At 36.6% G+C, this 16,128-nt stretch overlaps 3 protein-coding genes across 5 annotated transcripts; 2 read left to right on the top strand and 1 right to left on the bottom strand.

The window, feature by feature from the left end:
- Positions 1-294: 294 nt before the first annotated feature.
- On the top strand, positions 295-13,714 carry LOC124847705 (pentatricopeptide repeat-containing protein At4g04790, mitochondrial-like). Of its 3 annotated transcripts, XM_088092637.1 has the most exons (11): positions 295-601; positions 777-824; positions 1,228-1,851; positions 2,199-2,378; positions 2,728-2,792; positions 3,382-3,489; positions 11,053-11,166; positions 12,169-12,287; positions 12,799-12,966; positions 13,258-13,336; positions 13,421-13,714. In XM_088092637.1, exons 1-8 carry the CDS (start codon positions 427-429, stop codon positions 12,235-12,237), a joined length of 1,383 nt encoding a protein of 460 aa, XP_087948763.1. In that variant the 5' UTR covers positions 295-426; the 3' UTR covers positions 12,238-12,287; positions 12,799-12,966; positions 13,258-13,336; positions 13,421-13,714. The 3 variants fall into 3 exon arrangements, with proteins under 3 accessions (XP_087948763.1, XP_087948762.1, XP_087948764.1); XM_088092636.1 differs by having other exon boundaries at positions 13,258-13,714; XM_088092638.1 differs by lacking the exons at positions 11,053-11,166; positions 13,258-13,336; positions 13,421-13,714 and having other exon boundaries at positions 12,799-13,207.
- Positions 3,528-7,196, top strand: LOC148196693 (uncharacterized). The gene has a single exon (XM_088092635.1). It carries the CDS (start codon positions 4,581-4,583, stop codon positions 7,191-7,193), a length of 2,613 nt encoding a protein of 870 aa, XP_087948761.1. The 5' UTR covers positions 3,528-4,580; the 3' UTR covers positions 7,194-7,196.
- Positions 13,715-14,733: 1,019 nt separating the features above from the next.
- On the bottom strand, positions 14,734-15,566 carry CRR41 (potassium/sodium hyperpolarization-activated cyclic nucleotide-gated channel protein). The gene has a single exon (XM_047325887.2). The coding sequence runs from the start codon at positions 15,461-15,463 to the stop codon at positions 14,825-14,827; it is 639 nt and encodes a 212-aa protein (XP_047181843.1). The 5' UTR covers positions 15,464-15,566; the 3' UTR covers positions 14,734-14,824.
- Between the last annotated feature and the right edge of the window lie 562 nt (positions 15,567-16,128).

Here is a 16,128-nt window from a genome sequence, read left to right as displayed (position 1 = left end):
CTTCTCAACATGAGTGTTTAATTAGTTTGAAAATAAAGAATTTAAATAACTTTTTCAAGAAAAAAAATAATAAATATTATTTTATAAAATTAAAATTAAATAAAATAAAATTAGGTAAATGAAATGGTGGTTAACCCGACCCATCACATATTCAATCCGTATAAACAGAATTTAAATAGCTGAATTAAAATTTAACCTACATACAAAAAATACAATTTTTTTAAATCCAATCAAATCCGATATGGACCGAGGACCCAAGAATTATGACACGCATCTCTGCTTATAAGCTACCAGGCTCTTAACTAGAATATAGCTTGGGTCTTAACATTGCGAAACATTTGGTAAAATTGTGGCGTGGTTCCATTTCCATAGAATAAAAAGGATGTAAATGAGGGTATAGCGTTTCAATTTGATCGTATAAATGCAATGCAAGTGCGCTACATTCGAAATCTAAGCACTGGGTGCCGACGTTCAGCCTCCAAAGGTGCCACTTCCAAGCCTCAACCTTCATCTTCTTCTTCTTCAACCTCGTTTTGCCTTTCGGAACTTGATGAGGATTTCACGCTCTCAAGCCTCAAGCTTAAACAACCCTCTGATTCAGGTATTTTCAATCATCCTCACCCTTCACGAACATTGACTGAAGTGGTTTTAGTCTACTTTAAATCGAATTCGTTAAGTTGATATTGGAAACTATTGCCGAGGGTGCTGCATTGTTGGATAATTTGATTTATAATAATCTGTTTTTTTATTTTTTATTTTTGGGTATTTTGGTGCAGGTGATTCGGCTAACAGGGTGTTTAAGCATATTTCTTCTATTTTCCATGGTAAGTGTTTGTTAAAACTTCTGTGAGAATATACACACTTATAGGAGGGGTGTCAAGTGAGAAACGAGAGCTTGGGAGGAGTGAGAGGAACTTATAATTCAAAGGAGTTGTTAAAATTAAAACTAAGAAAGTTTGACCATCCTTGTTTGATTATACGACCAAGATATATATCCATTTTCTCTAGGATAACAAGGAAAACTGAGGAAGCTGGAAGTAGGTCTAATCTATGTGGTTTAACCAGTAGTTTCTATTTACAATTCCTTTTCCCTTAATGTTTATTGTTTACTTTTTTTGGCTGGGGGTGGGAGGGGAGGTGTAATTGAATGAAGGTCCTGTACTGTGGTTTTCCCAAAAAAATTGGTTTAAAAGGTTAATCATATCGGGTTATTGTTACTGATTGCAGATGGTAAGTCAGCCAAGAAACCTGGTTCTGCGGAAATTGATGGTGCAAAGGAGTTTGAAAGAGTGCAAAATCTATCGTGGTTGTCGAGCATCTCTCAGAGCAATATATTATTGCAACGGAAAGAGCAGTCTCATAAAAAGAAACAAAAATATGTGTTTGAAGTCTCTCAAGAAAACCGTTTTCAGAAGTTAGTTCAAGTCTCTGCAAAAATGCTAGGACCAGAGGCTACCCTTGAATTGTTTGGTAAACTTGGACGAAAACCAGATGCGAAAGGATACAGTGCATTGGTAAAAATGTGCATAGATAAAGCCAGGGGAACTGATGATGAAGGCATCGCAATAGAACTGGGGAAGGTTTTTAACCTTTTTAAATCAATGAGGGAACAAGGTTTAGAGCTAGAGGAGCAGACATATTGCCCACTTCTTTTGTATATAATTGATATGTGTATGGTTGAGGAGTTTCAGTTTTTCTATGTTATTATCAAAGAGGAGAATCCCAGTTCAGTTGCAAGGCTGGGTTACTATGAAATGTTGTTGTGGTTGAGAGTTAATAACGAAGAAAAGATTCAGAGTATTTGTAATTATATTGCAGAGAATGACAGTGAGGACATGTCTGATATACGAGGTAGGAGAACCTCCTTTATATTTTTTTCCACTTGCACTATTTTGCCATAACACCTGCTGGATTTAAAGTGTAGCAGGTGATTTCATTACACAGAGACACTATTGATGTCTTTTATTGAAAATTTTGGGATCATTTGAGGTGAAACTATTTGGCCCATGCTGTTTTAAGTGACATAATTCACGCGGTTAATTGTATTTGATTATTCATATACGAGTGTTTTATGCTAATGTTTACTAATTAACAGGACTACTAGCATGATGCTACCCTTTTTGCATTTTGGTGTCTAATAATGATAGAAAATTGTTTCATGTTGCACTTTAGGAACTTACTATCAACCTATGTTGCAGAGAATGTTCTGTTGGCTCTTTGTGAAAGTGAACGGACAGAGGAGATTTTAAAGCTGTTGGAAATCATAGACATAAAAGACCTTTCATCTGCTGAATCTGTAGCAATGGTATTTCAGGCATTAGGAAGATTACTATTGGAACCTGTGGCAGAGAAGTTCCTTTTTTACTTAAAAAATAGTGGTAATTTGATATTGATCTTTTTTCACCTTGGGTGATGTACGTGTGTAATGGCACTGAGTTGCATTTGGAAAAGAAGAATAAGAATTTGTATATGCTATATATTTGGGTCTTTCTATCTACCAATTTTGCTTCACATAATTTTATATGTATTAAGTGGTCCAAAATTTGGACTGCATGGATCTTTCCTTTTCTGAGCTAATTGTAAATGTCTTTAAACAAAGATTTTTCTTACATTCTACCCATTTGTATTTGAAGTAGTATTGTAGTCATATAGTGAGATTAAGCATTGCTTTCTCTGTATAGTTCTCTCTAGTATATATACATACTGAGGTTCTCTTACATTTTGCAGATCATGAAGCAAATAATGTTACAAACTTCATTGCTTGCTATGTTGTTAGCATTCCAAATTTATTGGTAAGAAATATCTCACAAATGATTCTAATAATTTCTGTGAAGCCATGATAATCTTTACGTAGTTCTGCCTTTTTGCAATTTGCTTCATTCTTGAACTAAGTCTCCATTTTCCCATTTTTATGTTTCTTCCGAAATTTAGTGTGATTAATGTAGTACCAAAGCCAGTTAGCTAGTTTTTATTAGCATTCTTTAATGACGTTTTCTTGATAGTTAATTTTGAAGTCTCAATTAAAGTTGAAATAAATAGAAGCATTTGTAGGTTATCATCTACAGTGCGCTAAAGTGAATTATCAGGTAAGATGGAATTGGTGTCTTTAAATTTGGTTCAGTTAAATAAAAAAATTGTTGAAACTCATACCTCTGTTGTGGTTGAAACTTTAAAGCCAATGACGTCATACTTCATTGTGCTTGTATGCTAAAATGAGCATAGTAGCATATTAACATTGATCACAATCAAGAGATGTCCATAGCTTTGCATATATGTTGTTTGACATGATAATTTTCAATATAGTACTAGTCTGTAATGTGGGGAAAGTTCTTTGTGCATTTGGTGCGTCATTTCTCACATTTATTTTTGGTGTTCTTGAAGGTTGAGGATGTCAAAAAAAAGTTCAAAGACTTGCACCAAAGACTAGAAGTTTCACCTTCATCCTCATCATATGAGAAAATCATTTTACATAGCTGTGCATTGCACAAGGTACAATTTTCTTTATTGCATTCTAATGATTACTAAGTGACTACCAGAACTTTCTCTGTGAGAAGAAAAAAAAAATCTACAAGAAAATGGTTAGAAAACTGTTCGTTCTAGCGAGATGACAGGACAGTGAAGTTGCACCCTTCAATTTCCTCACTCTTTACTGAAGAACAAAACTTGAACTATTGACAAAGGCTATGTATTTTTATTTGTGGACCCACTGACGTTTACTTTCTCTGCATTGTTAGTTTTATATTTTTATTTAATAGAAAAAATGTATTCATGCATTCAAATAATTAAGCTTATTTGTCACCATAATGGCATTTTCTGATTCTTTTGTGTGCTTTGTTGATAAAAAAACTTGAAGATCTTATCCAATGACGTGTCCTGTTCTCTGATATCCAAAAAAGAAAAAGTAAAAAATGGAGACTTTTTTTTATCGGCAAATGTTAGTTGTTAGTGTGGGGGAGTTGAACTCACAACCTCTCCCACCTTCCCTTCCAACTTTACTACTAAACCACTTTATAACTCCGAAAAAAATGGAGATATTGTCTACCATTTGCACTTTGCTCATATATTCCTTTCCTTGTTGATAAAAAAAAACTTGAAGATCTTATCCAATGACCTTTCCTATCCACTTATATCCAAAAATCATTAGAAGGATTCTGATAGGACTCCTAATAAGGATGGGCCTGTTAATCAACATGAAACAATTATAGAGGGAGCAAGGCCCAAAATATGGAAGGTTTACGTGAGAAGAAAGAAAATGGGGTTAGGAAAAGAAAGGGAAGTTAGTTAGAAAAGGGGAATGACGTGTCAGGAATCCAGGGGAGGGGAATTCTGTTATAGGAGAGAGAATAGAGAGTGTGAAGGGGGACGGAGGGCAGGTGGTGAGTTGGTTAGGAGGAGGAGAGTCATCCTCTGGTTAGGAGTGAGAGCACTCTGGGTTTTACTGGTGATTGTAGAGCTTTCAGCTCCATAACTTTTATTCTGCATAATACTTGAATAATATACCTGTGATATTCAGTTTATTGTTGGGTTTCTATCATTGGTCCGACCTGCCGGATTCCCGAGAAGAGCTAGCATTGTTGTCCATGCCACCCAAAATGTCTGACCGAGTCGACGCATTGGAGGAAAGATTGTTAGCGATGGAAGTGTCTGTACGTGAGACGTTGGGGGAATTTCGCCAACTAATGTTGGAAGAGTTGACTAAGCTGCGTAACGAGCAAGCGGGAGAGCGTCGAGAATCTCCGTTTTCAGATATGGATTCAGGGGCAGAGTACAGGATGGCAGCAAAGAAGGTGGAATTGCCATCATTTGATGGTACTGACCCTGTGGGATGGATTACCAGGGCAGAGACATATTTTGAAGTGCACGGCTCTACAGAAGAGGTGAAGGTCCGATTGGCAAAACTAAGCATGGAAGGGGCAACCATTCATTGGTTTAATCTTCTACAAGAAGCAGAAGTGGGGTTGTCGTGGGCAAAGTTAAAAAGAGAGTTGATCGGTCGTTATGGTGGTCGTACTAGCGGTAATCCTTTCGAAGAGTTGAAAGATTTGTCGCAGACGGGCAGCGTAGATGAGTATCTAGCGGAGTTCGAATATATCTCCTCTCAAGTTTCTCGTTTACCAGAGGAGCAATATCTGGGTTACTTTATTGGAGGGTTGCGACCGGAGATTCGGCGGAGGGTTCGCACCTTCAACCCGATGAATCGTCTCCAAGCCATGCGCCTAGCTCGAGACGTGGAAGCAGAAGTGCAGGGAGAGGGATTTCAGCGTGGAGGAGGATTACGAGGGTGGAAAAGCAATCGTGATTGGGGTACGGGTCAGGGAGAGAAGTCTGGATCCGGGTCGGGTCAAGGCCCACATTTAGGGAAATTAGGCGTTGGGTTAGGCCCAACCCAGAGCATATCAAATAAACCATTATCGGCAGCGGGCTCCAGCCTTCATGAGTCACGTTCGACGACGCAAGGCAGTCGCGTTTCAGGTGATCGTTTTCCGACCGCCGACCGAAATCGCGGTACGAAACATTTGCCGTATGCGGAATTGATGAACAGGAAAGCTCAAGGGCTTTGTTTTCGATGCGGTGAAAAGTATCACCCCTTGCATCGATGCACAGAGCGGCAACTGCGAATGGTGGTGTTAGCGGATGACGAAACAGTAAATGAAGCGGGGGAGGTGATCACGAGTGAGACGCAAGAGGAGGAAGATGACCATAACTTGGAGTGTGGGTCTATGGGGCTGTTCGCAGAAGTTGAAGTACCATGGGGTGGTCGGAATAACCCTACAACTTTGCGCATAGAGGGTCTTCTCAATGGATTAACCTTGGGAGTGCTGATTGATAGTGGGGCCAGTCATAATTTCATTTCTCCCCTTGTAGTGGCTGCTCTGGAGTTGAAAGTGGACAAAAGAAAACAGATTGGTGTACGTTTGGGAGATGGACATAGGGTGTCTACAGCGGGGAAATGTGAGAAGTTGGACATCCAATTAGGAGAATTCTCTACTACGGTAGAGCCATATGTGTTGGAATTGGGGAACGTGGACATGATTTTGGGAGTTTCCTGGTTGCGAAGGTTTGGAAAGGTTACTTTTGATTGGGAAGAGATGACGCTAAGTTTTTTTTGGCAGGACAAATATATGGAGTTACAAGGTCAGAAACTGAGAAAACACGGACAGCATATAGCGTTGATGACATCTTTCCAGAGTGTGGTGAAGGAGAATAGTTTGGGAGAAAAGTCCATTTCGAAGCAAAGCTTATCAAAGACACAAGTTGAAGATATTCAACAGATTTTAGTGGGTTATGCGACTGTATTCCAAGAGCCACAGGGGCTGCCTCCTTATAGAAATGTGGTGCATGTTATTACATTGCAGCCAGAAGCAAAAGCCATGAGTGTGCGACCATATCGGTATCCACATCACCATAAAGAGGAGATTGAAAAACAGGTTGGAGAGATGTTGACACAAGGAGTTATCAGACCCAGTTCTAGCGCTTTTTCCAGCCCGGTAATTCTTGTTAAGAAGAAAGACGGTTCATGGCGCATGTGCGTGGATTATAGGGAGCTGAATAAAGTCACAATTCCCGACAAATACCCAATTCCAGTGGTAGAGGAGTTATTGGATGAGTTATATGGTGCTACTTATTTTTCTAAACTAGACTTGAAATCTGGGTATCATCAAATACGGATGGCAGAGGAAGATGTCCATAAAACAGCTTTCAGGACACATGAAGGTCACTATGAATTCTTAGTGATGCCCTTTGGTTTGACAAATGCCCCTGCGACTTTCCAGTCTACTATGAATCAGATTTTTAAGCCCTATTTGAGGAAATTTGTACTAGTATTCTTTGATGATATACTAGTTTACAGTAAAGGATGGGATGAACATTTGAAGCACTTAATGAGAGTCTTTGAGCTGCTGTGTGAACAATCTTTCATGGTCAATAGAAAAAAGTGTGTTTTTGGGAGTCGGCAAGTAGAATACTTGGGTCATCTAATTTCTGAGCAAGGAGTTGCAGTAGACCCAGAAAAAATTAAAAGTGTGATAAATTGGCCCATACCTCATAATGTCAAAGGTGTGAGGGGTTTTTTTGGGATTAACGGGGTATTATCGAAAATTTATTGCGGGTTATGGCAAGATTGCTCGGCCCCTTACGGAATTGACGAAGAAGGATGGTTTCCATTGGGGTCCAAATGCATTATTGGCCTTTGAGGAATTAAAAAAGGTAATGACTCAAGCTCCCCTATTGGCTTTACCTAACTTTTCTAAACCGTTTGAAATTGAGTGTGACGCTTCAGGGGCAGGGATAGGAGCAGTATTGATGCAAGACCGACAACCGATAGCTTATTTTAGTAAAGCTTTGGCACCGACTAATGTTAACAAGTCAGCCTATGAAAAAGAATTAATGGCATTAGTGTTGGCGGTCCAACATTGGAGACCATACTTGATTGGAAGGAGTTTCAAGGTGTATTCAGATCAGAAGAGTTTAAGACACCTCTTACATCAAAAAATCACCACCGAAGCTCAACAAAATTGGCTGGCAAAGTTGTTAGGATATCAGTTTGAGGTGATTTACAAACCGGGCCCAGAGAATAAAGCTGCTGACTCACTATCAAGAATGTTCGAAGCGGGTGAATTGAGGGAGATTCAGTCTTTTCCATTATGGTTGCAAGAACAGCATATCCAAGAGGAAGTGGAAGTAGATCCTTTTTTACAGCAAGTGGTGCAGAAGCTACAACAGGAAGATGCATCTGTTGCAGATTTCAGTTTGCAAAGAGGAGTATTATTTTACAAAGGACGCTTGGTATTGTCAGCTAAGTCAGATTTAATTCCTACTATCTTAAATGAGTTTCATTCTTCACCAGTAGGGGGTCACTCGGGTTTTTTAAGAACCTACAAACGTATCGCAGCAAATCTGTACTGGACGGGAATGAAGAAGATAATTCAAGAGTTTGTTAAAGCATGTGATGTATGCCAACGACAGAAATATGAAGCAACGTCTCCAGCTGGATTACTACAGCCCCTGCCTATTCCAGATAGGATTTGGGAAGATATTTCCCTAGACTTCATTACGGGCTTACCAAAATCTAAGGGGTTTCAAGCTATATTTGTAGTGGTGGATCGATTGTCTAAATATGGCCACTTTATTTTATTGAAACATCCTTATACTGCCAGGAAGATTGCTGAATTATTTGCTAAGGAGATTGTACGACTTCACGGCCTTCCGCAATCGATTGTTAGTGATCGAGACCCTGTGTTTATGAGTCTTTTTTGGCAGGAACTATTTCGATTACAGGGAACAACTTTAAAAATGAGTTCTTCTTATCATCCTGAGACTGATGGTCAAACGGAAGTGGTAAATCGATGTTTAGAAGCTTATTTACGATGTTTTTGTGTCGGAACAGCCCAAGAACTGGTCATATTGGGTACCTTGGGCAGAATTATGGTATAATACTACTTTTCATGGAGCAACAGGAAAGACCCCTTTTGAAATTGTGTATGGGAGAACACCACCTGCTTTAGTGCGTTTTACACAGGGCGAAACACGTGTGGAAGCTGTAGCCGCTGACTTGGTTGATAGAGATGAAGCTATTCGACAATTGAAATATCATCTGCTGCGAGCCCAGCAGCAAATGAAGAAATTTGCAGACAAAAAGCGGAGATTCATGCAGTTCGAGGTTGGAGAGTGGGTGTTTATTAAATTGCGTCCCCATAGACAAGTAACCATAGCCCGACGTATTAATCAGAAGCTGGCACCTCGGTATTATGGGCCTTTCTTAGTGGTGGAGAAGAAGGGAGAAGTGTCTTATAAGGTGCAGTTGCCGGAATCAGCAAAAGTACATCCAGTTTTTCATGTTTCTCAATTAAAAAAGGCTATTGGTAATCATGCGGTAGAACCCACTTTACCAACAGAGTTGAGTCTGGAAGAGGAAGATCAAGAAGAACCTGAGACAGTGTTAGCAACCAGGGAGATCCCTGAGGGTGGTACTATTACTAAACAATGGTTGGTTAAATGGAAGGGGAGAACAGAGGAGGAGGCAACTTGGGAAGATGAGGGACTATTGCGAAGTCAATTTCCTTATTTTAGCCTTGAGGACAAGGCTGTTGCTGCAGGAGGGAGTAATGATAGGACTCCTAATAAGGATGGGCCTGTTAATCAACATGAAACAATTATAGAGGGAGCAAGGCCCAAAATATGGAAGGTTTACGTGAGAAGAAAGAAAATGGGGTTAGGAAAAGAAAGGGAAGTTAGTTAGAAAAGGGGAATGACGTGTCAGGAATCCAGGGGAGGGGAATTCTGTTATAGGAGAGAGAATAGAGAGTGTGAAGGGGGACGGAGGGCAGGTGGTGAGTTGGTTAGGAGGAGGAGAGTCATCCTCTGGTTAGGAGTGAGAGCACTCTGGGTTTTACTGGTGATTGTAGAGCTTTCAGCTCCATAACTTTTATTCTGCATAATACTTGAATAATATACCTGTGATATTCAGTTTATTGTTGGGTTTCTATCAGATTCTACTCATCAAAGTAATTCAAAAGAAGAGGGAAAGGAAAGAAAAGAGATATTGTCTACCATTTGCATATGTTAATAGATTCCTAACTTCCTATCATCATTTGAAAGTTGTGATATGTTTTGTCACTTGGCATATCACCATACTTTTGTCACCTTTAAGCCTGCTATTAGAAAGTGAACTTTAAGTCTAGCTCAACCACTTTTAAGTCTGCTATTAGAAAGTGAACTTTAAGTCTAACTCAACCTCACAAAACAAAACATGTTAATAAGATAAGGTTTGCACCCATTTATTACTGTAATTTTGCCATGTATCTAGTCGAAGTCTGATCTCCAACACACCTCCTAAGTTGAGGAATGAGCATTTTGAGCTTGGGGACTTGATATTTTCTGGGTGGTTCAATAGTAGCTTGCTAGGATAGACTCTAATACCATATTAGGAAGTGAATTTTAAACCTAATTTAACCGTATTAAATCTTGTAAAATGAGGTTAGCACCCATTTATATACTGTAATTTGATCTTATTTCTAGTCAATGTGGGGTCTCCAATTCCTGCTATGCACTATCATCTTTATTCATGTTGTTTGTGGTTTTATGTTATTATTGGAGGCTGGTCATTTGAAATTTGCTAGACTGGAGAATGATGTTCTGATTATAGTCAATAGAAAGGTTTCTGCACACGTCATCCCTAACTATACTTCCTTCTCTGCAATTGACATATGTACTATAAGTAAAGGAACAATCATTGTCTAGGGCACTTTCCTCACTCTGCCTCTCATAAGCTACATTTGACTTGTCCTAACCTAATTTTTTGGGAATGCTTTCACGAAACATTCCTATTTTTCTACTTAATCTTACCCAGACTACCCTGATTCAGTGGGAACTTTTCTTTTTTCAAAATCGTTTGTAGGCTTGCACAATGAATAGCTTTCTTGTCAATTGAACAGCCATTTGGTTTTCTCTTCATAATTATACTTCTGATCACTTGCTATATAGAATAACAGAAACCACTATGTTCTCTGCTTGCATAAATTACTCCTTGGTTTGCATCAAAATTTTAACTGCTCTCATTCCACCAACTACAAAGTATGTGTCCATAATTCACACCCTTATGAATCTTGCCTGCACTTTAGTGGTAGTCACCTATCAAATGGTATTTTCTTCCCAAGTAATCATTTGCCAATCTTCCACTTTTAAATAAAAATCAGTTAATAATCTTTGAACTTAAAAGAGCTAGATTGCCATGTTGCACAGAGATGACGGAAGGCGAAAAACACCTAAGCACTTGGGAAACCCTCCTTTAAAAGCTAATTGCTAAGATGGGAAATACTCTACAGAAAATTTCATACTATTTGATAGGGAACATGGGTATTCCATAATACTCCAGTCCCTATAATCAACTGTTAACAATGGGCTTCAATTGTTAACTAATATATATATATATATATATATATATATATATAGAGAGAGAGAGAAAGAGAGAGAGAGAGAGAACTAGGATTTTCAGTCACTCCATTAACAGTTTAGTTTGCATTTCAGATGAATTCTTGTTGGTTTGTAATGCAGGTGCATGTAGCACTTGATATTGTCAATGAAATGTGTGAAGCAGGTTTGACTCTATCAACTGAGGTATTACACTCAATGTTACAAATTTGTGACGAAACATCTGAATATAATTTGGTAAGACCAATCTTCCATACAATTACTCCTTTGTTTCTTCATTGGTCATAGTACTTGTGTCCTAATGTGCTCATATCTTCTCTCCACATGATATGGCCTTTATATCTTAGTTCACGATCTTGAATTAATTACGACTTGGGAACTGTTTGACTTGAAAGTTAATAGTATTACTATTTGGTGAATATTCAAGGATGATCTTATTTTTAAAAATAAAATAACCCCGTCAAATTGGAAGTCCCGTGCTTCGAAGAAAATTTGAAGTATAGGTCCCATCACTAACTTATACTAAAATTTAATTTGAAATTTAAAATTAAAATCATTACTTTTGGCCGCAAATGTCACCATGTCAAGGGATCAGTTAAAATAAGAGCAAATATATTAAGTGGAAGTCCAACAATGTTTTCTCCTTTAACTAGCTAAAAGCTAAGTTATAAGGAAGAGTTTTATGGTTGTTCTGCTGCATTATTTAGTATCATATTTGTAAACTTCTAACAGAAATATAACCAAATTATATAATATATTAGTGGAGGTATAAATCTCACCTTACAAGATGATTTTGTAAGGTTAAGTTAGGCTTATAATATACTTTCATAAGATGGTATTAGAGAATATCAAGAGCTTATTTTAGCAAGATTTGTTGGATTTACTGTGACAAGCAACTATTGGGCGGCTATTAAACTATCTACATATATCTATCTCACACTCAAGATTACTGGTCTTTGGTGTGAGGAAGTATGTTGGAGATTCTACATCGATCAAATTATAACATAAAAGTGGATGTAAACTCCACTTTACAAACTAGCTAGGTTAAGCTTAGAGTCCATTTTCATGTGCTCATCTTCTCTTCATTGGAATATTGCTGTTGATAATGCAGATAGTTTTATTGCCACATTGATTAACAAGACTATTCTCAAATATTATGACATTTTATGGTGTATTTAAATCAACTTCTCACTTTAAACAATAATTCTTTTTCTCACCCTTTTAATCAATTTTTTGCAGAAAAACATCATTGATGGGGTGAGGGTCCTTGACCACATGCCATGTGCTGATATAAAACCGGATTCATAGAGCTCAGCTACCTAATTAGAAACTCTGAACATGAAGAGGATAGAGTAAATGTAAGTTATGTTTAATAGCCACATAATAGATTCTTACATCTATATCTGAATGAAGAATGAATTCATCTCTTCCGTTTTGACCATTTTATGATCTTTTATCCACCATGTCACCAAAAGTTTATAGTTATTTCTTCAATTGTTACTTCTGATATTAACTTAGACTTCGCAAAAGTTGAGTTATATTGAGCACACACTTATACCCTCATCTCAGAAGAACCAATACTGTTCAAAAGAAATTGCATCTTGTATTGATGTTTTTATTAACTGTGTTTCAAGTTCTTGTTTTTACACACTACCAAGTTAATATTTTGAATCTTAGCATGCATTCCTCTATGTATACTGTTGCTCCCTGTATTTATTTATGCTAATGTTGTGATGCTACGTTGTAATATTTTTGGGTTTACATAAATACAGTTTCCAAAAACTGAATTATGTAATCAAGATATGCTACACTATAATGTTGTGAAAGCTTGTAATTTTATTGTGATCGTATAAATCCTTAACGTTACAGGTGAGCTTAAATCCATTGATACCGCAGAACAGCTTGAATCAAGTCAAGGCTATTCTTATCTTATCTGAGTACTTAGGCCACATGGGCAATTGTCTGAGGCTCTTGTTATTTATGGGGAAATCAACCAAGCTGGACGCAATCTGGAGGCAAAAGATGTTCAGTCTCATTGTAAGGTTTTGAATTCATCAGTAATTTATGTAATTTTTAAATTGCAAGCCTTCATAATCAAGCCATTGGACATTCCCTGGAGCACACTCATTCCGAGGTGAGTTGATAGGTTGCGTCCTTCTACTTGAGGAATTAGGTGATTCATACAGACAATTGAAAAGATGTTTGCTGCAGAATCATCTTTGTATTCTATTTCGAATAAGTATTTATTTCTTTTCCTTCACTTTATTGAATTTCTAAGACTAAAATGTATTGGGCAATTTACTTTATGTTCATTGTATTTTGTGTCAGTTTTGCAGTGAAGTTGTGCAATCTGGCCAAGGATAAGTTCCAAAATGATGAGCAAGTTATGGAAGCTCTCTATTATAATGTTGGCTATGACTTCCTTTTCACTTAATTTGTACAATTCAATGATACAAGAAACATAGTTGACTATGTTGAGTTATTGTTGTAGTTTGTGCAAGTCTGAAACTCTTTCAAGCAGCTATGTTGTGTTTGGACCTTGAAGTATTGTAAGTAGGTTGTGGAAAGATTTTCAGGGTTTTCCACCTTCATTATGATGCTTGTTCCATTAGTCCACATTTGTATTGATAACATTTGTCTTTAAGTGTGTAGGTATTTTCTCTGATTGAAGAGTTAGACTCCAGTCATTTGCACACTTTTAGGTTTCAAGGATAAGTTTTGGCTTTTGCCTTAACAGAAATGTCATGATGATTCTTTTTTAAGTGCCTGACAGTGATTTACATAATGCTGACAGTAGAAGCATGTTTGGTGCTTTTCAACAAGTTTGCTTCTAGTACAGAGGTTGAAGGTTTTAGCAAATATATATATATATATATATATATATATATATATATATATATATATATATATATATATATATATATATATGCATGTGTCTGTGTAAAAGTATGTAGACAGGGAGAGAAGGGTGCAAGAAACAGAGACTTTTTTTATGAAAATATAAATGTTCATATTGAAAACCTTGATAGTAGATGCATGCTCAATTCCATCCACAAATGACAGATTCGTCAGAATTTCGGTCCCTAATTCTTCTATATGCTGAGATTAATTAGAAGACCACGTGATCTCTACTGAAATGGATTTTTATAATATTTATAATTTGAAATTTGCTTAGAATAACAAGGCAAATATTGGCCGGGAAATTGCAGTTACCTGTATACTAATTAGACATTTACAATTTTTTCAGTTTTAAAATAAAAACTTTTCTGAATCGTTTATTAAAATAAAATTTATTGACTTCCGTAATTTTGATATTGATTCACTTATCTCGTTTTTAATAAAAAAAATTTTAATTTTATATTAAGTTACATTCAATATGTTATTTTTGTATAAAATAGGAGAAGTGAAATTTAAAAAAAATATACGATACATTAGTGAAATTTATCAAAAATTAAAAAATATGAATGTCTATTTTAAAATTAAAAATATAAGTGTTAATCATCAGAATATATGTTAGGTAGGAGCAATTTTTCCGATTTTATTTATTTACTCATGTACTTTTACTACTAATAAAAAGAAACGAATTAAACAGTTGGCATTGATTCATAATTAAACATTGAAATAGTTTCATAATTAAAAAGAAACTAAAAACTGTTAATAATGGCGATTAAATCATCCTTATCACCTCATTTAAAATGAGGATTTATTTTTGTCAACAAAAATGGATTCAGTAATCCAAACACACACCTGACATCTTTGTGTTAAAAGAATGTGATTGGTATTAAAATTTCAATGGGGGCAGAATCGAAGAAAAGAAATATATATGATTTGTTTGAAGTTGTTCAGCACTGTAACGCTGTGTATCTCTAATGTGACAGAATCCCCATGAAAGAGTTCAAAAGGAATAAGCAACAAGTATGGCTTGCCTGCACCTTGCCTTGGCCTGCTCAAGCCTTTCTTCCAATGTTTCCTCCTTGACAGCAGCCTTAACCATAGCCAAATCCATCTCCATCAGCTTCAACACTCTGAACAGTTCTGTCACCATTCTCTCCTCTACTTTCCCTTCATCCATCAGAACCTCAGCCTCTTCTCTTGCCCTCTCAGCCACAATTTCTCCCACCTTTACCAGCAGTTCTGTTGATCCAAACTGCTTCCCCATGAGGGTCTCTAGCTTCTCCAAGAAGTCAGCTATGACATACCCAACTGGCACCTCTTGCTTTATCTCTTTCGTCCTCTTCCATCCGATTTCAAAGTTTGGAGGCTCAGGCTGCACAAGTTTCTTTCCCCTTCTCTCCCTCACTATCTCTGACCTCCTTCTCTTCTCAATGGGAAAAGACTCTTCACTGTTCACTGTGCTGAAGGAAGGGTCCGGGGTTAGAAAATCATCCTCAGGAGGACTGGATTCCAGAGATGTGCATCTAATGGAAAACTGCTTTCTGGGTTGGCTGTGGATGGAAAACTCTGATGGATTTGATGCTTTTTGTGAGTGGATGTGAAGCTGAAGAGAAGGATATGTGAACACTGTGGAAGCCATGCCAGTTTGAAACTGAAGAAGAATGAAGATAAGGCTTTGTTTGGATTATGGTTGGTTTGGCGTATATACATGCACAGAAAGTAATCACTTTTGAGATAACAGAGTTCAGTTTACTGTCCAATAAGCAAATGATATCTATAAACTAGAAATATCTAATGAGGAGTCAGCTGTAAAATACAAAACACCTGTTATTATTATGTAGCTGGCTGGAAGGGTTGAATCCTATTGTCAAAATGCTTCGAATTTTACACATTAAAGTTGTCATAAATCTAATATTTTGATACAAAGTTTATTAACACGGCAGTACGAAATCAAACAACAAAGAAAACTTTTATAAATCTAGTTTTTCTTTTTTTTGAAAAAATAAAATTAAAATTTCAATGAATAATATTTACAAAAAATAAAAATCTAGAGTCTAAATTTAAAAATTTTAAATGTAAATTTTACTTTATCGATATATATATATATATATATATATATATATATATATATATATATATATATATATAAATGAAATTACAACGTTATATTAAAAGCGTAAAATATACTATTAATACTTATCTTACATTATAGTCAAAGTTATGTTGTATAAATATTGGTATATTATATTAAATTTGTAACTTCTCATTTAGTAATATAATTACTATACAAAACATTATAGATAT

The sequence above is a fragment of the Vigna umbellata genome, chromosome 6 (assembly GCF_029865625.1).
Source record: "Vigna umbellata cultivar VRB3 chromosome 6, Vumbellata_1.0, whole genome shotgun sequence".
Taxonomy (NCBI): Eukaryota; Viridiplantae; Streptophyta; class Magnoliopsida; order Fabales; family Fabaceae; genus Vigna; species Vigna umbellata.
This window is presented reverse-complemented; position numbering and strand designations above follow the sequence as displayed.

What these genes read in the sequence shown, in the direction of transcription:
- LOC124847705 (XM_088092637.1), top strand. Translation starts at nt 427, where the DNA reads ATGCAAGTGCGCTACATTCGAAATCTAAGCACTGGGTGCCGACGTTCA. An exon ending in GGACATGTCTGATATACGAG is followed by an intron (nt 1,852 to 2,198) that starts GTAGGAGAACCT and finishes CCTATGTTGCAG; the next exon opens with AGAATGTTCTGTTGGCTCTT. An exon ending in TTAGCATTCCAAATTTATTG is followed by an intron (nt 2,793 to 3,381) that starts GTAAGAAATATC and finishes GTGTTCTTGAAG; the next exon opens with GTTGAGGATGTCAAAAAAAA.
- LOC148196693 (XM_088092635.1), top strand. Translation starts at nt 4,581, where the DNA reads ATGCCACCCAAAATGTCTGACCGAGTCGACGCATTGGAGGAAAGATTG.
- CRR41 (XM_047325887.2), bottom strand. Translation starts at nt 15,463, where the DNA reads ATGGCTTCCACAGTGTTCACATATCCTTCTCTTCAGCTTCACATCCAC.